The sequence below is a fragment of the Pantherophis guttatus genome, chromosome 16, assembly GCF_059756535.1.
Source record: "Pantherophis guttatus breed Tessera chromosome 16, ASM5975653v1, whole genome shotgun sequence".
NCBI classification, from domain to species: domain Eukaryota; kingdom Metazoa; phylum Chordata; class Lepidosauria; order Squamata; family Colubridae; genus Pantherophis; species Pantherophis guttatus.
Genome location: NC_142078.1, coordinates 6,599,816 through 6,621,646, shown reverse-complemented (window position 1 = coordinate 6,621,646; position 21,831 = coordinate 6,599,816). Strand labels below are relative to the sequence as shown.

General features: G+C 46.3%; 1 protein-coding gene across 2 annotated transcripts in view; it reads right to left on the bottom strand.

Moving 5' to 3' along the window:
• Positions 1 to 21,831, bottom strand: part of COL27A1 (collagen type XXVII alpha 1 chain) — a 210,210-nt gene that overhangs the window by 115,836 nt on the left and 72,543 nt on the right. For both annotated transcript variants that reach the window (XM_087879541.1, XM_087879543.1), the window contains 2 exons: positions 10,134 to 10,187; positions 3,094 to 3,138 (listed from right to left, as the gene is read on the bottom strand). In XM_087879541.1, the coding sequence (XP_087735667.1) occupies positions 3,094 to 3,138; positions 10,134 to 10,187 (99 nt within the window). The remainder of the gene's footprint in view (positions 1 to 3,093; positions 3,139 to 10,133; positions 10,188 to 21,831) is intronic.

The following is a 21,831-nucleotide window of genomic DNA, read 5'->3' as shown; positions in this document are numbered from 1 at the left end:
ACAGCCCAAAAAATGGCCCAGAAAACGGCCTGATAAACTGCCTGAAAACAGCCTGAAAACAGACTGGAAAATGGCCTGAAAAACAGCCAAAAAAATCGACCTGGTTTTTTGGGCCTTTTTCGGGCCATTTTTCAGGTGCTCCGGCACCCGTGAAGACCAGGAGAGCAGCTGGCGATGGCGCACATGCCCACAGAGAGGGCTCTGTGTGGCACCTCTGGCATGGGTGCCATAGGTTCGCCATCATGGTTATAGGTTGTCCCACCCTACAAAGCCCTTTTGTGGATCTACGTTGTATGAACAATGCTGCAAAGTTCCTTAATGCCGAAGCAATCTCTTGTTTTTTTACACACTCACGTACACAGAGGCAATCTCTTTCCTGTCTTTCTCATACAAGAAATCCACAGAGTCTGGAGCACAGTCTTCAGACTGCCTCCAAAGTAGAGATGAATGAACTCTTTGATGGGGACAACGCATGGCTGAAGGTGCTGTGTGTGTACACTCAGTTGGGCCCTTCTGAAGAACAGATCCTTTCTTCATGAAACTTTTCACAGAGGTTTCTTTGGAAGAAAGAATTGGCTTCACGGAGCTGGCCGGAATAAATTTGCCGGAATAGAAACAAGCGGGCTCAGGTTACAGCACATGGTCGGATCAAACAATACTGAATGCCCCCATGGAAAGATGGAAGTTGAGCCACAGCCAGTGGGATACTCAGCTTCAAGGGGAGGAAACATGGGGAACTCAACCGCTGAGAGTATGGCAATGAAGGTCTAAATATTTTCCAGGAAGACATGGGGCCCACTCTGGAAACAGGGGGTGGGCTTTTGAGGATTCACAGGGGTTCAGGAGAACCTCTAGCTAAGATTCTGTGCAGTTCAGAGAACCCCCAAATCCCACTGCTGGCTGGCCCTGCCCACCCCGCCCCATTCTTCCCAGGAGCCCGTTTTGGATGCAGGCAAGTGCAGGGCGCGCATGGAGGCTCAGGGAGGGTGAAAAATGGGCCTTCCAGAAGTTCGGGAAGGCCGGAAACAGGCCCATTTCCGGCCTCCAGACGGCCTCCGGTGCCTGGGGAGGCTGTTTTAACCCCTCCCAGAGGCTCAAAGAAAGCCTCCGGAGCCCAGGGAGGGCCAAAATGCCCCCCCCCGGCCATGGTGCAGACCAATTAGGCCACACCCACCCAGCAACCAGGCAGAGAACCCCTTGCTAAAATTTTTGAAGCCCACCCCTCTCTGGAAATATTCTGATTATCCATGCAAACTTGAGTGTGGAGCCTTCTTGGAACGGTTGAAAGGAACTGTGTTGTAGACTTGAGATAAGATGATGTGGTATCCCTCCCTCTGTGTTGAGAGAGGGCTGTTCAGTTTTGACATAGATGGCCTCTTTGACCCCTCTTTCAAACCAGCAATCCTCTCTGTCCAAAATATGAACTTCGTTGTCTTCAAAGGAGTGGCTGTTGTCTTTTAAATGCAGATGGACTGCTGAATCTGGTCCTGATTGGTTTGTTCTCCGATGTTGCGTCATGAGTTTATGAAGTGGTTGTTTTGTTTCCCCAATGTACAGATCTGCACACGGTTCACTGCACTGTACTGCATATACCAGTTTGCTGAATCTGTTCCTGATAGCTTTGTTGCAGGAACCAATCTGGGTTGGTCACCAGGACCAGAAGTTTTGTCTTCCGAGCTTTCGGACACGTGCCGGAGCCCATCTTCAGGGAACTTCTCTCTAGCCTTCATTCATGATGGGTTTGTTTTTTAGGGTTAGGTTTAGAATTAGAATCCCAGGCGAGGAGGAACCATTTCTGGAGGTAGGGGGAAATGGCCTGATCAGGCCTGATCCACGTAGATGACGTGTCTCTCTTAAAACCCAGTTAGTTAATGTTCAACTGTCCAAAAGGTTGTCTACAACTTGGATCCACCATGACAGGTTCATCAAAGGTAGGTTATAAATCTACAAATTGGTGATGGGCGAATCGGTAGCAGTGGCTGTGGGAGGCTCTGCCCACCCACCCGGACATCATCACATCCCATTTATCTATGTTTTTGACACTCTGCACATGCACAGAAGGCCCTACGCATGCGTGGAGATGGGGACCTTGCGCTCACATTTGCGAACTGGTAGCGAAGATAAGTGAATACCACTAGGGGTGGATTCTACTTACCTTTACTACCAGTTCACATCGCGCCCATGCTCGTGCTGTTCTGTGCTTGTGCAGAAGCTTCTGCACATGCACAGATCCACCTATGATGACGTCCGGGTCAGTAGGCGGAGCCTCCCGCCAGTTTTTCTACCGGTTCTTGCGAACCGGTCTGAACCAGAGGCAATCCACCCCTGAATTCCACCCCTGATACAAATGGACCACGAAGTCTTAGGAACACAAGGAGCCTGGAGGTTGTCGTTTACGAGAGCTCCAGTTCAAATCCAGCGTACAGCTGCGTCGCCCAGTTTGGGCCCAGAAGTGACTTTTTCTCCCCTTCCTCGGAGTTTTTCTCTCTGCTCCTTTATCGGAAAGCGATGCCGATGTGCAATTTGCGCTTTATCTTCACTTTCCTATCAAGAGATCCGCTTCCAGATAGCCTCCCTCCCCTTCTCCCCTGGGGGGTGGGGGGGTGGGGAACACCCCGCAGCATTGTTTATACAACACCGGACCACACAACAGGATGTGTGTGTCTCTTGGTGTGTGTCTGTGTGTGTTTTCCAACTCACCAAGTGTCAGAAATGAAACGTTCAATCCCTGCCCGCAGGAAGGCTTTTACAAGAAGGCTACGGACTGAAATCCTAGCCCTGATTTGGGAGGGGAAGCAAAGGATTTTCAGCACCTCAAAGAGGAAATTGGGGGGGGCAATGGTGGTCAAATGGGGTGCAGCAACCCAGATACAGGGGAGTCAGACGGCCCTGTCTCTGTTTGCAAGAACTGGGCACCTGCCATGGCTAATCTTTTGATTCAGGAGAGGCCCGAGTGGCAAATTTTTGCTTATCGTCCTCCACCAGCTCCTCCTTAACCCCCAGCTGCTAAAGAAATGCATAGTAGCTTTATTGTTCTTTCGAAAGAGCTTGGGAGAGGGATAAAAAGGGATTGTCTGCTTTTTCAGTACTTACAAGAAGGCCGGGGACTCCAGGGGGACCAAGGACTCCTAGGTCTCCCTAAACAGAAAGAAAGAAAGAATGAAACACGGTTAGGTTTGTTGAGTCGAGGTGTGGGAAGAGAGTTTTGGCAAGGCTGGGGCCAGAGAGACCCCGCCACCGTCCCCGATTTGCTTAGGGGGGTCATGGAGCAGGAGCTCTTTTCCACCAGCAGAAATGCAGCGGCAGCAACAACAACAACAGGAGAGCTTTGCAAACCCCAGATGGCTCGCTCTGACCGTGCCAGCTAAGTGAAAAGGCTGAAGGGGGTTCCCCTCCTCCTCCACCAGGAAGGGGTAGGAAAGAAGGAGGAATTGCAGGAGGAGGAGGAGGAGGAGGAGGAGGAGGAGGAGGAGGAGGAGGAGGAGGAGGAGGAGGAGGAGGAGGAGGAGAAGGAGAAATTGCAGGAGGGGAGCGAGGAGGAGGAGGAGGAAGAGTCATACAGAAGTGGAAGAAGCTTCTCAGTGACATTGAAAACAGAAATCAAGACCCAAGGGAAGAAAAAAAAAAGGAGGAGGAGGAGGAGGAGGAGGAGGAGGAGGAGGAGGAGGAGGAGGAGGAGGAGGAGGAGGAGGAGGAGGAGGAGGAAATTGAAGAGGAGGAGGAAGAAGAAGAGGAAGAGGAAGAAGGAGAGGAGGAGGAGGAAATTGAAGAGGAGGAGGAAGAGGAAGAGGAGGAAGAAGAAGAAGACATTGAAGAGGAGGAGGAAGAAGAAGAAGAGGAGAAAAAAGAAATTGAAGAAGGAGGAGGAGGAGGAGGAGGAAGAAGAAGAAGAAGAAGAAGAAGAAGAAGAAGAAGAAGAAGAAGAAGAAGAAGAAGAAGAAGAAGAAGAAGAAGAAGAAGAAGAAGAAGAAGAGCAGGAGGGGGAGGGGGAGGAGGGGGGAGGAATAGATGGAAGAATGGCGGAAGAAAGGGGGAGGAGGAGGAGAAGGCGAAAGAGAAGGAGGAGGAAGAGGAGGAGATGTTACACTGTCCTAATCAAATGAGGAAAGGGAAAGGAAAGGAAAGGAAAGGAAAGGAAAAGAAAGGCAAGGCAAGGCAAGGCAAAGGAAAGGAAAGGAAAGGAAAGGAAAGGAAAGGAAAGGAAAGGAAAGGAAAGGAAAGGAAAGGAAAGGAAAGGAAAGGGAATTAAAACAAAAAGAGAGAGAAGAAAGCAGTGTCATTCCCCTCCTTACATCCAACCTATGAATCTCTTATGAAGTTCAACAAAATCCCACAAAGTTGCTGTCCCTTCACCCATTTTAGAGACTCTGGAATCGGGGCTGAAAAAGAGGAAGTGCCCTGGGTCTTTTCCCCTCCAGGTAAAATTTGAAACTGGATCTTTTCAGACCAAGAAACCATGCCAGATTGGGAATGGGGAGAGGAGTGGGGAGGAAATATGCTTAGATACACACACACACACACACACACACACACACACACACACACAATTGCATGTAAACACGTATTATGGTTAGTTACATAAAACAGACGGCTTTCAGCTGGAGAAACTGGCATCCGTGACTCTAGGGAACGGAGCCCATGAGCATAACTTCAGGAGCTCATATGGTTTTTGGGGGGGACAGATAGAAAAAGCTCCATCCATTAGAGAAAAGTTTGAACAACAAAGCTGTTCAAGAACTTCTGAAAATGCCTCCTTAAAAAGTCAATGTGTGTGTCTGCTTGCGTGAATGCAGCTTTACAGAAGCCAGATAACCAAATCCATGACAATAAAGACCTAATAATTATTTTGCTTTCTCCTTGTTCCCACCAGTTTCTGTTTTTACTTGACTATTAACCTCGATGGACACAATCCAAGGATGAGAAGGAGGGAATGACTTGGGACATGGAGATAATCTGCTAGGAGAAGTGAAAATAGGCAATGAGCTTGAAATGAAATATTTTGGCCCTGAATGGACTTGGGGAAAGCAAAGTCCATGGCAGTGGACTCCCTTGCCCTCAAACTGAGGAGACGTGGCCGACCTTCTGGGCCCACCCTCAAGAGAAGAGAGTTATGAGCTCAAAGTTGGAATCTTGCTTGCTAGGGCTGCTAACTCTGGATGTATGGATCAACGGATGGACGGATGGACGGATGGATGGACAGATGGATGGATGGATGGATGGATGGATGGATGGATGGACGGACGGATGGATTGATGATGGATGGATAGATGGATGGATGGATGGATGGATGGATGGATAGATGGATGGATGCATGGATGGATGGGTGGATGGATGGATGGATGGATGGATGGGGGGGATGGATGGTTGGAGAGATGGATAGATTGATGGATAGATCGATGATGGATGGGTAGGTGGGTGAATGGGTGGGTGAATGGGTGGAAGGATAGATGGTTGGGTGGGTGGAAGGAGATGGGTGGGTGGGTGGGTGGGTGGGTGGAAGGATAGATGGATTGATAGATGGATAGATGGATGGATGGATGGATGGATGGATGGATGGATGGATGGACGGATGGACAGATGGATGGATGAATGGATGGATGGATCGATGGATGGGTGGGTGGGTGGGTGGATGGATGGTTGGAGAGATGGATAGATGGCTGGAGAGATCGATGATGGATGGGTGGGTGAATGGGTGGAAGGATAGATGGCTGGGTGGGTGGATGTATGGAAGGATAGATGGCTGGGTGGGTGGATGTGTGGAAGGATGGATGGATGGATGGATGGATGGATAGATGGATGGATGGATGGATGAACACTTTGCCTCCTGCGATTGTGGGTGCTCCATCACTGGAGCTTCTCAAAAATCGACTGGACAACCATTTGATTAGGATGGTATAAATTCTCCTGCCTTGAGCAGGGTGTAGAACTAGAAGACCTCCAAGATCCCTTCCAGCCTTATATTCTTCTATTTCAAGAAAATTGAGATTCAGATCCATCAATGTTTCTATCCTGGAATTTGCTCCCTCGGGGACTGGACACTTTCTTCTTCACCCCTGCTGAAGGTCTCCTTTTCAAACAAGCTGGGACCTTCTGCTTTTAGTGGAAAGACCATGAAAAAAAAAAAAAACAAGGCAAAGCCATCTCAAGGGAAGAGTCTTCTCCACTGAAGGCTCAGGGTTTGCAGCCAATTGAGATTCTCCTGCTTTCTCAAAGAGATCTTTCAGAAAGTGACCTCAAGATCTGGGTTGGATTATTCCTTTTTAAAAATAAAAATAAAAATGAACCCAACATGTTTCAGGGGAAAATCTGATTTTTGGAAACCATGAAATTGGGGAAAGGCACAGAAACTCCAAGTCCTCTTGGTTGACTTACGATTACGTTCCCACGGAATGTTCTATATTTGAAACCAGGAGACCGTTTGACTCTCCCGTGAACAGATCCAGGTTTGTGGCCTCCGCGTCCTAATTATTAACTTCTGTGGTGGGTGGGTGGGTGGGAAAATGTCCATGGAAATTGGTAGGGGGGAAAAAACATCTATTCCGGAACAGGCCGTATCTCAAGAAGATCGCGTGGTTTTGAACGCTTTATGGAAATCCTTCAGCGGAACTGACTGCCTTCCAAAGCCTCTGTCAACCATATTCAGTCGTCCATATTCTTGGTTATTTTTATTTTTCAACGTAATTTTTCAACGTGAAAAATTCCAGGATTATCTATTAGTAGGAGCAACACCTATGGCCACAGGTGGCATGCGTAGCCATATCGGTGGGCACGCGAGCTTAGTTCTTGTGCACATATATGTGCCGGCGAGCTGATTTTCACACCTTCTGGGCCCACCAGAAGTAAGGAAACAGGCTGTTTCCTGTCTCCAGAAGGCCTTGTGGGGTGGGGGTGGGGAAGGCCTGTTTTTCTCTCTCCCCAGGCTCCAGAGCCTTTCTAGGAGCTTGGGAAGGGCAAAAATGGCTTCCTCCTCCCCCCCTGCCGGAGGCCCTCCGGAGGCCGGAAATGGCCCATTTGTCAATTTCCGTTGGGACCAGAAGTCCCGTTTTTTGTTCTCCCCAGGCTCCAGAGCCTTTCTAGGAGCCTGGGGGGGGGGCAAAAATGGCCTTCCCCACACACCCTGGAGGCCCTCCAAGGCCAGAAACAGCCCATTTGGCAACTTCCGGTGGGACCAGAAGGCCTGTTTTTTGCTCTCCCCAGCCTCCAGAGCCTTTCTAGGAGCCTGGGGAGGATGAAAATGGCCTTCCCCACACATCCCGGAGGCCCTCCAGAGGCTGGAAACAGACCGTTTGCCAATTTCCGGTGGGAAGGGGAAGGCCGTTTTCGCCCTACCCAGGCTCCTAGAAAGGCTCTGGAGGCTGGGGAAGAGCCAAAACGGGCCTTCCGGTCCCACCAGAAGTTGGCAAACGGGCTATTTCCAGCCTCCGAAGGGCCTCAGGAGGGTGGGGAAGGCCGTTTTTGCCCTCCCCAAGCTCCTAGAAAGGCTCTGGAGCCTGGGGAGAGAGAAAAACAGGCCTACCGAGCCCACTGCGCCATCGCGTGCCAGCAGCAGGGGGGGCACATGCATGCGCGGGGGCGGGACACATAGAATAATAGGTGTGGGCACACATGTGCATGATCCCCTTTCCCTCCCCCGCTTCTGGCACGCGATGGCAAAAAGGTTAGCCATCACTGACCTACGGGCTTCTAAGCTCAACAGCTGGAGACATCTGGGTGGCAAAACAGAGGCTTACTTCTGCATTACCATGCTTTCAAAGAGGAGACAACCAACCACTCAATTGAGCTCTTCCAATCCAACCAAATCTTGGGCTCCCATCTTTTGATCTTGGACCTCCATCTTTTGATCTCGAACCCCATCTTTTGCTCTTCTCCCTTTGGCCCAAACCTCTACTGACAGGGGACAAGCGTTGTTGTTTTTTTTAAATTCACAAGGATTAGTGACACTACCATGAAGTGGCATCCAATAGAGCAGGGGTCGTCAATCTTAAACACTCAAAGAGCCATTTGGACCCGTTTCCCACAGAAAAGAAAACACCGGGAGCCACAAAACCCTTCCCGTGCCTGACTATTTCCTGAGCAGCCACAAAACTAATATATGTAGTTGAATTAAACGTTCTGTTTTCTTCTGAAACTTTTCTTTTCTTGGATTTATCCATGGTTGGCCTACCGGGGTTGAAAAGCTCAATAAATCGTGTGCCAGCGGGTGTCGCACATTGGCGATTGTGACGTATATTTTGAGCGACAGGGAATCACAGCAGAGGGATGAAAGAGCCACATACGGCTCCAGAGCCGCAGGTTGCTGACCCCTGCAATAGAGTAACCTTTCCCTCTACTCAAAAATCCTCATTTTTTTTTTAAATATAGAAAGCAATCCTTTTGTAAACCTTTTATATCTTTATAAAAGATGCATTTGGAAAAAAAAGAATGCCGTGTTTTTGAAAGTGGACGGGGGAAATAAAAGTGAACGTAGCCTGGGAGGGAAATGCATTTTTAAAAGCTCTTAGAAGAGCCAAGAACTCTATTAAAGAAATGTGTGCTAAAAGAGAAAGTGTATGGTGATATTTACATTAATATCTACACACATCTGGGCAGGAACGGGAAACTGGGGGCCCCAGAGGTGGCTGATCTCCAAGCATCCATGAAAATGGACAATATCGGATAGGATTCCTAAGATATGTAGGTCAATCCTATCAGAAAACCACAGCCCTCTAGTTCCATGCATTAGGGAAACCTGGACTCTAAATCTTTTATAACAGACTAACAGTTGGAAGGAACCTTGGAGGTCTTCTAGTCTGACCCCCTGCTTAGGCAGGAAACGTTACAGCATTTCAGACAAATGGTTGTCCAATCTCTTCTTAAAAACTTGATATTTGGCATCAAAATGAACGATACACAGATGCCACACTGTTCATATATATTAAAAAGTTCCAGTCTTGGAGCATTCACAACTTCTGGAGGCAAGTCATTCCACTGATTAGAATCAGAATAGAACTGAAAGGGAGGTCGTAAGCAGCGGTGGTATAGATAGCAAATGCTGATCCTTTGCTATTTCCAGGCCAGCCCTGTGGGCCAGATCTAACCACCCCCACGGGCCAGATCCAGCCCGCAATGTCAACTCGCAAAGCATCCCTGGCCTGCTCTCGAGTTGCCATAGGCCAGGGGTGATGGGAAACCGGCGAAATGGCACAGCAGCCAAAGACAGATACACATTCCATGCTTATCTCTCTCAAGGCTGTCTCCCAGGGTTACCTACAGCAGCTGGAGGGGAATGACCTCTACAACCCTTGAAATTGCTTTGTTGATGAATGTGATTGATGATACACCCTGGGGGGAGGGGGGAAACAGGGTCATAATTGGAGCGTAAATTATGTAAGGTCAGAGCTGGCTTCACTTGGGAACATGCTGACATGAATCTCCTAATAAATAACTGGATTTCTTTTGAAGCTTGGCTCGAGGCTCATGATTTAATTAGGGCATCCGTCAGAACCCTAACATGTGGGCCTTGAATTTAACACTCCTGTCGTAAACCGAGGAGTATCTGTGTAGCACAGTCATGCTCCTCAGGACTTCCTCTCAAAATAAAACCTCCCCAAAACAGAGCACAGGTGCCTGATTGCTCCATCCTGTCCACAAAGAGAGTACCGTGTTTCCCCAAAAGACGCATTAGGGCTTATTTTCTGGTTAGGTCGTATTTTGGGGAAAATACGGTACTAAATGCACCCATCTGGATGACAATCTTAACTGGGGCTTATTTTTGGGGTAGGGTTTATATTACGAGCAACCTGAAAAATCATGCTAGGACTTATTTTCTGATTGGGTCTTATTTTGGGGAAAATACAGTACTAACTGCATCCATCTGGCTGACAATCTTAACTGGGGCTTATTCTGGGGAGTAGGGCTTATATTATGAGTGTCCTGAAAAATCATACTAGGGCTTATTTTCCAGTTGGGACTTATTTTTGCGGAAACAGGGTAGCAACGCATCTCATTTGCTACTCAAATATTTTGCACACTTTGCAAAAAAAAAAAAAGAGGGGCTTAATTTCACAAGGGAACTTCAGACCACAGTAGAAACCAAGTGGCTGCTTGCAGGAGGCCAATCCCAAACCTACAAGAACGAAGTTCGACCAACTTACCGGGTTTCCATCAATACCTGGCGGTCCACGTTCTCCCATATCACCTGGAAAACCCTGAGGGATGAAGGAAAGGAGGAGGGGGGAAAAAACACGTTTCCATTATTTTTCTGTTGCGACGCAGGAGAAGAACAGAAGATGTGTCAGGAGACAAATGCATTGCGTTAAAGGTTTTGGCACTTTTTGTGCATCACGAAAATGACCAGAATCTGGATGAGTGAAGACCCATTTTCTTTGAAGGTGGTTTGTTGGTCTACCTACCCTAGCAATACTTTCAAGGCAATTCGCACCCGGAATTGTAAACCAAATCGTTGCCCCCCCCCTTTATGAGAAAGGGATAATTTAGTGAGGTGAGGCGAGGACCATAGTCTCACTCTGCAATTCACTTGTGGCAATTATGAATTGTGGAGTTACGTGCACGCAAAGAATAGAATAGAATAGAATAGAATAGAATAGAATAGAATAGAATAGAATAGAATAGAATAGAATAGAATAGAATAAGGAATGGAATGGAATGGAATGGAATGGAATGGAATGGAAATTGTAATAGAATGGAATGGAATGGAATGGAATGGAATGGAATAGAATAGAATAGAATAGAATAGAATAGAATAGAATAGAATAGAATAGAATAGAATAGAATAGAATAGAATAGAATAAGGAATGGAATGGAATGGAATGGAATGGAATGGAAATTGTAATAGAATGGAATGGAATGGAATGGAATGGAATGGAATGGAATAGAATAGAATAGAATAGAATAGAATAGAATAGAATAGAATAGAATAGAATAGAATAGAATAGAATAGAATAGAATAGAATAGAATAGAACAGAACAGAACAGAACAGAATAAGGAATAGAATAAGGAATAGAATAATGGAATGGAAGGGAAGGGAAGGGAAGGGAAGGGAAGGGAAGGGAAGGGAAGGGAAGGGAAGAGAAGAGAAGAGAAGAGAAGAGAAGAGAAGAGAAGAGAAGAGAAGAGAAGAGAAGAGAAGAGAAGAGAAGAGAAGAGTTGGAGGGGACCTTGGAGGTCTTCTAGTCCAGCCCCCTGCTTAGGGAGGAAACCCTACACCACTTCAAACAAATGGTTATCCAACATCTTCTTAAAAACTTCCAGTGTTGGAGCATTCACAACTTCCGGAGGCAAGTAATTCCACTGATGAATTGTTCTCACTGTCAGGAAATTTCTCCTTAGTTCTAGGTTGCTTCTCTCCTTGATTAGTTTCCACCCGTTGCTTCTTCTTCTACCCTCAGATGCTTTGGAGAATAGCTTGATTCCCTCTTCTTTGGGGCAGCCCCTGAGATATTGGAAGACTGCTATCCTGTCTCCCCTGGTCCTTCTTTTCATTAAACTAGACAAACCCAGTTCCAGCAACCGTTCTTCATATGTTTCAGCCTCCAGTCCCCTTAATCATCTTTGTTGCTCTTCTCTGCACTCTTTCTAGAGTTTCCACATCTTTTTTTACATCGTGGCCACCAAAACTGTATGCGATATTCCAAATGTGATCTTACCAAGGCATTATGAAGACCTTGGTGAGGTCTTCTACAAGGACCTGGGAGGTCTTCTAGTTGCTCTTCTCTGCACTCCTTCTAGAGTCTCCATATCTTTTTTTTTACATCGTGGCGACCAAAACTGGATGCAGGATTCCAAGTGTGGCCTTACCAAGGCATTATAAAGTGGTATTAACACTTCAGGTGATCTTGATTCTATCCCTCTGTTTATGCAGCCTAGAACTGTGTTGGGCAGCCTAGAACAAAGTTTCTCCAATGCTACAGTGAGGAACCCAAGTTTCTTTTGTGCATCTCCTGTGCATAATTCCTGGTTCCCCCCAGCCATTTCCTACATGGCCTGAACCTGCCTACTTGCATGTCCATCAAACTGGAAGAAGGAAAGAAGAAAGGCGTCCAAGTCAGATAGTAATGCCTGCCTAGGTGGCTCAGTGGCTAAGACGCTTGAGCATGTCGATCAGAAAGGTCGGCAGTTCGGCGGTTCGAATCCCTAGTACAGGTCTCCTGCGGGAGCAGGGGGTTGGACTAGATGACCTCCAAGGTCCCTTCCAACTCTGTTACTGATACTGACTTCGTGCCTTTTTCTACACGCAAAAGACCAGGAGCCACGCACACACACGCTTTTGTGCAAAGATTTCACCGACAAGCAATTCCAAGCTTCCGAAAGGATTTTTTGACTGACGTGTTGCCAAAGAGGAAGATCAACCACAAAGATTAGCATGTGGGCGCTTTGCCCAGAGTTTGTCAAATTTCTATAGAATCAAAGGCAGCATTCAGATGAATGGTGAGGGAAGTATTTTTATTTTATTTTATTTTTTTAAACCAGGCAGGCCAGCGTGAATGCATTCTCCATTGTCCAAAGGGAAAGAAAAATTTACATCTGGCCTCTTTCTTAAACTTGGTATCGTTTACCCACACACACACACACACACACACAAAAAAAAAAAACAGTCTGTGCCACGGATATGTGGTGGATCGTATTATCAACCGTTGTCAATCAAGCTGTTAGGTCACCAAGCATGGAATGGATCCAGGGGTGGGCTGCTGGCGGTTCGGGAAAGCCTCTAGCTAAGATTCTGTGCAGTTCGGAGAACCCCCAAATCCCACGCCTGGCTGGCCCCGCCCACCCTGCCCCGCCCCTCCCAGGAGTCCCCACCTGGCCAGTTTTGGATGCAGGTAAGTTCAGGGTGCATGCAGAGCCTCGGGGAGAAAAACGGGCCTATCAGAAGTTCGGGAAGGCAGGAAACGGGGCTTTTTTCTGGCCTCCAGAGGGCCTCCGGAGCCTTTCTGGAGGCTCGAGAAAAGCCTCCGAAGCCTGGGGAGGGCAAAAATGCTGCTCTCCCCAGCCGTAGTGCAGGAGGTAGACTAGGCCACGCCCACCATGGCCACGCCCACCCAGCAACCGGGCAGAGAACCTCTTGATAAAATCTTTGAAGCCCACCCCTGAATGGGTCCGTCATCTCCCTTAAGAGGCAGGAGTAACACACGCTCCCCACGAGATGCGATCGATCGTTGGAATCCATGCTGCTTTCTAAAAATCCGGATAGGATCCCAGCTTCACTGCAGTCCTGGGGGGGGGGCAATGAAACATTCCAGCTAGATGGGATCAGCAGGAACTTCCAGCAAAAATCTACTGACTTGTACTGTGAGGCATTTTGATGAACTATCTCATCAAAGTGATTTTTCCCTGGCACTGATTGTTCAGATACATTTTTAGATTAGAGGGAAGGCAGGAAGTCAGCTACAATACAGGAGCTGTTGAAATTCAACACTTTTGATGCTGGAAAGCTATCAGGAACTCTCCTTTCCAGGCGCTTAACTAGTTAAATCATTTAGCTCTAAATGAGGCTCTTCCGAGCCCAAAATTCTTCTGCAATGGTCAGAAGAACCTGTTTTAAGCACACCATCCTGGGCTCTAAACTCAAACGTCCATGGAGATTCTCAATCCTCCAGGTCATGGTTGTCCCAAAGGTGATTTTTTTCAAGAGGCAACTGGACTTTCTGGTTTTTCTTGAAGACGTCTCGCTTCTCATCCAAGAAGCTTCTTCAGTTCTGGTGGAGGATGGAAGTCAGTCAGAACTGAAGAAGCTTCTTGGATGAGAAACAAAATGTCTTCAAGGAAAAAATGAAGTCCAGTTGCCTCTTGAAAAAGCACCTTCGGGACTGAATATCTATAGAGATTCTCAGCCATCCAGGTCATGATTGTCCCAAAGGTGCTTTTATCAGGAGGCAACGGGACTTCCTTGTTTTTGTTCGAAGATGTTTCGCTTCTCATCCAAAAAGCTTCTTCCGCTCTTCTTCTTCAGAGCCGAAGAAGCTTCTTGGATGGGAAGTGAAACGTCTTCAAAGAAAAACAAGGAAGTTCAGTTGCCTCTTGAAAAAGCACCTTTGGGATTTAAACTCACATCCTTAATGAAGACTGCCTTTACTTCCAATGTGACTTGGTCTCTCGCCCGCTAAACAGAACATCGTAATTTCCCCAGCTGAAGATGGCTTCTGACTATCAAGACATTGATACGGTCCCTTTTTCTTTTTTTCCCCTCCAGCTACTCTGCAGAAGATCTAAAGATGAGAATCCACATTCACGACAACTGCCCCACAAACGATCTCATCAGATCCTTGGCAGTTCCTTGAACGAGCTAACCTTCAATTCTGCTTGTTGGCAGGATATAAGATCAAGACTCATTTCTCCTATTTCCCAGAGATTCCCTGGTTCACCTGATATTTTCAGCCTTTATTTCCCACTCCAGGACGCAGACCCTAATATAACTCTAAAGGTGGGGAAATTTTTTGCTGCAGTCGTGGCTGGGAAAAAACGGGAAAAGAGACGGGTAAGCCTGACAGCAGAGGATCACTAGTATCGACAGTACAGATTGTAATTTTTTTTTTTTAATTTGATTTATATGCCGCCCTTCTCCGGAGACTCAGGGCGGCTTACAATGCGCTAAGCAATAGCCTTCATCCTTTTGTATATTTATACGAAGTCAGCTTATTGCCCCCACAAACTGGGTCCTCAATTTACCTACCTTAGAAAGGATGGAAGGCTGAGTCAACCTTGAGCCTTGGAGAGATTCGAACCAGCAGTAATTGCAGGCAGCTGTGTTAATAACAGCGTGCTTAGACCACTGTACTATCAAGGCTCTTTGAGACAGTAGATGGTGTACTGTCCCATGATCTATCCATATTTGTAAAATATGCTCCCTTTCTTTGTCTATTTTAATTTGGTCTCTGACCGCAATAAAAGCTTACTTACTGACTTGTTGGTTTTTTAACCTTGTGCCTCAACACAAGGAATAGGATAGACCAAAAGTTGGAGCCTCCATACTATGACTGGGTTTCAGTAGAAATGGTGATGGATTTTAGAAGAAAACCTCCTATACTACCACCTCTTACAATACTAAACAACACTGTATCAACAGTCCTTCAAGTTTCTAGGTTCTATCATATCCCAAGACTTAAAATGGACAGCTAACATCAAAAACGTCATCGAAAAAGCACAACAAATAATGTTCTTTCTGCACCAACTCAGGAAGCTCAAACTGCCCAAGGAGCTGCTGATCCAGTTCTACAGAGGAATTATTGAGTCTTTCATCTGCACCTCCATAACTGTCTGGTTTGGCTCTGCAGCCCGACAAGACAGACACAGACTTCAGAGGATAATTAGAACTGCAGGAAAAATACTCGCTACCAACCTGCCTTCCATGGAGGACCTCTATCCTGCACGAGTCAAAAAGGGGGCTGGGAAAATATTTACAGACCCCTCACATCCTGGACATCAACTGTTTCAACTCCTACCCTCAAAATGACACTATAGAGCACTGCACACCAGAACAACTAGACACAAGGACAGTTTTTTCCCAAATGCCATCACTCTGCTAAACAAATAATTCCCTCAACACTGTCAAATAATTTATTAAGACTGTATTACTACTATTCTTCTCTTCCTTACTAGTCTCTATCTCTTCCCACTTATTACTATAACCATGTTGCTTGCATCTTTCCATTTATATTGTTTTTTACTTGTTTCCTAGTACGATTTGATAGCTTATTAGTAATCACTTATTAGTAACACTAAGTGTTGTATCTTTTTATTCTTGAAGAACGTATTTTATTCTCCGTATGTACACTGAGAGCATATACACCTAAGACAAATTCCTTGTGTGTCCAATCACACTTGGCCAATAAAAAATTCTATTCTATTCTATTCTATTCTATTCTATTCTATTCTATTCTATTCTATTCTATTCTACTCTACTCCATTCCATTCCTTCTCTTTATTCTATTCTATTCCATTCCATTCCATTCCATTCCATTCCATTCCATTCCATTCCATCTCTTTATTCTTTTCTTTTCGTTCTCTTCTCTTCTCTTCTCTTCTCTTCTCTTCTCTTCTCTTCTCTTCCTTTCCTTTTCTTTCCATTCCATTCCATTCCATTCTATTTTTTAAACAATCTATTGACGATCCTCAGAATTGGCTTAAAATTATCCAGCACTCACTGGCATTGAACGAACAAGCCGTGAGCTCTCCCAACTTGGAACATATTTATTACACAATATTTATCCTGTTGGATTTCATCAAGAGAGTTTTTTTTTTTTTAATGTCTGGCTCACCTCGCCTAATATATCAGTCCACTTAAAGTACATTGTTTCAGGTCTCGAGAGAGAAAAGGGGTTGATTCACCACCATTCTCACACGCGTCGAAATGAATGTGCAAGACACAGAAGAAGATGTGCGTGAAGATACGCAGGAGCCAAACTGTTAATTTGCAGGATTGCACTCTATGAATCTGCCTTTCACCTTTTAAAGAACATCCCTTCATAGAGTGGGAATCCGTCCAACAGATGGTTAAGAATTTGAAACTATGCATAAAATGTATGTATATATTTTTTTTCCAGCTAAGGGAGTTCAACCGAAATGCCACGAACCCTTTCAGATAGTCTGCCCTCCTGTTTATGGAAATTAGGCCTCAGTGGAGAAAGACAAATGGAGGAGAATATGACAATGACCCAGGATGCAAGTGTTGTGGCCCACAAACTGGCAGCAGACTCGGACGATGAGGAGGTTGGGGAGGGACTTGGGCCAGTTCTGGAGTCTGGGGAAGGCTCTGATGGATGCTCTGCATCGGACACAGAGATAGAGCCAGAGCCATCCGGCATTTCCCAGCCACCAGAGAGGCAGCTGCCTTTGGAGGCTGAGATGAGTGAGGAGGAAGAACAGCTGGGGCCTGTTCCAGACGCACATATCCGCAGAGCAGTTAGGAGAGGTGAGCAACGGAGGACAAGGAGTTGACTCAGGAAGCAAGGTATACGTGGACACTGAATGGCCCCTCCTTGGTTTGGGAATAAATAGGAGGAAAGAGGAGTGGTTGTCGTAGGAGAAAACCATTCATATTTGTGAAGATTTTGCTCATTGTGTTTCCTGCCACAAAGACTGCTTGCTAATTTGCAGCTTCTCGGCTGGGAGCTCACGGCCTTGCAATTATTGCAAGGAACTGATAAGGTCTATTGCAGCCATTAACTCCTTGCAGGACTCTTGCCTGGACTTTTCGGTGGGTGAATGCCATTCATTCACAGGAGGTAAATAAAGAGGGTTTTTTTGTGATCAGGAGACTGTTTCTTGCTCCTGCTAAGGCTGGGTCAGAACAGCAAGGAGAAGACACCAAAGCAAGAGATCAGAGGAAGATCTTGAGTTTCTCCGAGTCTTAAAAAGGGCCACAGAGAAAAGCAGTGAAAGGAGAAGAACATGGTAGTCTTGGGGAATGAACCACAGAGAGTTTAAAAAAAAAAAAAGGAAGAAGCAAAATATTGTAGTGGATCTTTTTGAAAGTGCTGCAAGATCTGCACGAAGATCTTAAGGTCCTAATTGAGCCTTCCAGTTAAAAGGAAGATGACACCTTAATGGATTATAGTTGAGAATGATAAGAGTGAGCTGTGTGAGTGAAATTGAGCTAATTTTTATCCAGGTTTCCAGGTCAGAGGAAGGCCCTCAAAGAACCTTCTTTTTATCTTACAGAGCCAACCCATCTCATCTAACAAGCCTTATCAAACCTTCCACCAGTTAACAGCGGTGTCCCCCAAGGCAGCGTTTTAGGACCCACCCTCTTTATACTTTACATAAATGACATTTGCAATCATATTATAAGCAACTGCGTTCTCTTCGCTGACGACGTAGAACTATTCAACACCACGGATAATGCTGCTGCCCTACAAAGTAACCTTACATCTTACACATTGGCAAAAAAATAAATAAATCAGAAGACCAAATACAAGCTGGGCGGATACGACCTCGTAGACGGCCCTCACTCTTTCAAGGACCTTGGAGTACTCACCTCAAACGATCTAAGTGCCAGAGCTCACTGTAACAGCATTGCCAAAAAGGCATTAAGAGTTGTTAACCTAATCTTGCGAAGCTTCTTCTCCGGTAATATTATACTGCAAACTAGGGCATACAAAACCTTTGCTAGACCAATTCTCGAATACAGCTCGTCTGTCTGGAATCCTCACTGTATATCGGACATTAATACAATTGAGCGAGTCTGGAGGTATTTCACGAGAAGAGTCCTCCACTCCTCTGCTCACAACTGAATCTCTTATGCCACCAGGCTTGAAATTTTAGGCTTGGACAACCTAGAACTACGCCGCCTACGGTCCGACCTAAGCGTAGTGCGCAAAATTATCCGCTACAACCTACTACCTGGCAATGACTACTTCAGCTTCAACCGCAACAATACACGAGCACACAATAGATACAAACTCCAGGTAAACCGCTCCAAACTCGATTGCAGAAAATACGACTTCAGCAACAGAGTGGTCAACCCCTGGAATGCACTACCTGACTCTGTGGTTACATCCTCATCCCCCCATAACTTTAACCTTAAGACTGTCTACTGTTGACCTCACCCCATTCCAAAGAGGTCTGTAAGGGGGCGTGCATAAGCGCATCAGCGTGCCTTCCGTCCCTGTCCTACTGTCCCCGTTTATTCATCCCCATTTCCTGTATTCATATCCACGTTTATACTTATTCCTGTTACCTCGTACATGTTTGACAGACTAAATAAATAAGTATAAATCTCACCAACCAGATCTTTGTTGATCAATTCAAGCCAGCAGCTATCTGGCTTCCCAACAATTGTGACCATAACTGAGGCTAACATTTCAAACATTTCAGCAATGTTTGTTCTCCACCCATGGTGCACAGCTGGTGTTATCAAGGAAGAAACAGAAACCCTTGCTTTTTTTTAGGTCGAGCTTCTTGCAGGAATTTGCATTTTTCCGCAAAGAAGGAAGCTCTGCAGCTTCTCAACTGCAGACTTTGTTGAATAAGATAACAAACAGCAAGCCGTCTCTTCTCCAAGGCAGGGAAGCTTCATGTTGCATCAACCGAACCATCAAAGAAGGAACAGGAAATGTGAAGGGATGTTCAAAGCAATCAGCTCATTGTGTCTCCTTTACAAACTACAGTTCCAGGTCAGACTCCAAACATCCCTTTAGAGTCTGACTCGGAATTGTCGTTTGTAGAGAAGATACAAGGAGTTGATCATGCATGGTCTAAGGTGGATCATCAGAAGGTAACAGAATAACAGAGTTGGAGGTGACCTTGGAGGTCTTCTAGTTCAATTCCCTTGCCCAAGCAGGAAACCCTATATCCATGATGGAGAACCTATGGCACACACAGAGGTGGGCGGGGCTACATTCGGTGTATAAGACGCACCTAAATTTTCACCCCCTTTTAGGAGCGGAAAAGGTGCGTCGTATACTCCAAAAAATACGGTAAGTCTGGAAGATACAAAGATGGCCACACCTGCAGTGTAGGCGACATGCCTCCAAAACAGAAAGGCCACATCAATAAAAAGAAAATAGTTTAGGATCTTCAAATAAAATGACACTCGGGCAGAGCTGAAGCAATTGAGACTTACTGAAAGCTTCTCTTTGCTTTGCTAATAGATTATTTCCAACTATTATAGAAAGGACTTTCCCAGCCATTTAGCTTGCTCTCTCCAAAAATAGTCAGTTTTTTTAAAAATATATATATATCTTGGCTCAAGAATGGATGTTCAGTCTTGAGACACTATTTGAAAAAAAAAAAAAAAGTATTGAGAAATTGGATCCAAGCAGGTGAAACAGTGCCGGGGATACATTCCCAACAATTGCAAAGTTTGCAAAAATGTAACTCTTTACGAAACACATACACCATGGATGGGCTGCTGGGATTCCGCAGGGGTTCGGGAGAACCTCTAGCTAAGATTCGGTGCAGTTCGGAGAACCCCCAAATCCCACTCCTGGCTGGCCCTGCCCAGCCTGCCCCACCCCTCCGAGGAGTTCCCCATGCAGCCTGTTTTGGATGCAGGTAAGTGCAGAGGTTCAGAGAGGGTGAAAAATGGGCCTACTGGAAGTTCGGGAAGAGGGCCTCCGGAGCCTGGGGAGGCCGTTTTCGTCCTCCTGAAGGCTCGAGGAAAGCCTCCGGAGCCTGGGGAGAGCAAACCGCCATGGTGCAGGGGGCCGACTATGCCACGCCCGCCATGTCCACACCCACCCAGCAACCGGGCAGAGTACTCCTTGCTAAAATTTTTGAAGCCCAACCCTGACATACACGCATGCAGAAGAAAAGGAACGAGGCATCGTAGGAAAGGGGGAATCCGGTTAGGATTCATTTAAAGTAGTAATCTGGGGGGGATTGGGACAGAGGGAGAGAGAAGAAATAAATCTAGCAAGCATCTCAAAGCTTATGTTGGCTGCAGAGGTCTTGGAAATCCTGTCCTGTGAATAAACTGTCTCTTTCTGCCTTGCCAAATTTAAAAAAGGGGGGGGGGGCGGTCGGAATAGAGCAGCCCATAGCCGGCTGGAGTTTGCGATGCTGCAAAAACTGTGCACAAACGTCGACCAGTTCAAGATCCATTCACACAAGGTCCTTTAATACAGGGTAAAGGTAAAGGTAAAGGTTCTCCTTGCAGATATGTGCTAGTCGTTCCTGACTATAGGGGGCGGTGCTCATCTCCATTTCAAAACCGAAGAGCCAGCGCTGTCCGAAGACGTCTCCGTGGTCACGTGGCCAGCATGACTCAACGCCAAAGGCGCACAGAACGCTGTTCCCTTCCCACCAAAGGGGGTCCCTATTTTTTCTACTTGCATTTTTTACGTGCTTTCGAACTGCTAGGTTGGCAGAAGCTGGGACAAGTCACGGGAGCTCACCCCGTTACACGGCGCTAGGAATTTGAACCACCGAACTGTCAACCTTTCAATCGACAAGCTCAGCGTCTTAGCCACTGAGCCACTGAGAATAGAGTGAAAGATCTCTAAAGCTGGGACCTGGCCAGGTTGCTTTGGAAATGCCTTTTCAAAAGATTAAAAGATCTTCAAAACTAAAAAAAAAAAAAAAAAGGAAATCATCCTTTGATGGGACAAGTCCTGTTATGGAGATGATGATGTTCCTCTCGTCTTTGTCGATAGACTATACCTCCCAGCACCCTGTCAGGCTGGGCAGATGGGAGTTGTGGGTCCAATCACACATAGGACGACCGGTTCTCTTTTCCTGGAGTAGACATCTAGTAAAGTGCTATGGTTTTCCCAGTTGCAATAGATGGCTGTGAAAGTTGGACCATAAGGAAGGCTGAGCGCCAAAGAATGGAGGCCTTTGAATTCTGGTGCTGGAGAAGACTCCTGCGAGTCCTTTGGACTGCAAGGCCATCCAACTGGTCAGTCCTAGAAGAGATCAACCCTGACTGACTGCTCTTTAGAAGGCCAGATCCTGAAGAGGAAACTCAAATCCTCTGGCCACCTAATGAGAAGGACGGACTCCCTGGAGAAGAGCCTAATGCTGGGAACGATGGAGGGCAAAAGAAGAAGGGGACGGCAGAGAACGAGGTGGCTGGATGGAGTCACCGAAGCAGTCGGCGTGAGCTTCAATGGACTCCAGAGGATGGTAGAGGACAGGAAGGCCTGGAGGAAAATGGTCCATGGGGTCATGATGGGTCGGACGTGACTTCACAACTAACAGCAACAACAAGACATCTAGTTGGGTTGGTTGAGTTTGTCCAGAAATAGACAAATTTGATAGTAGTGTGGCTAAGACATGCAGTCAACATTTTTGATCTTAAGTCATCTAAGAGGAAGGGTTGTTTGCATCCAACTGTGCCCAATTGTGAAGCCCTGGGAGGAAAAAAAATCACATGGGAACCGGGCAAAACATAT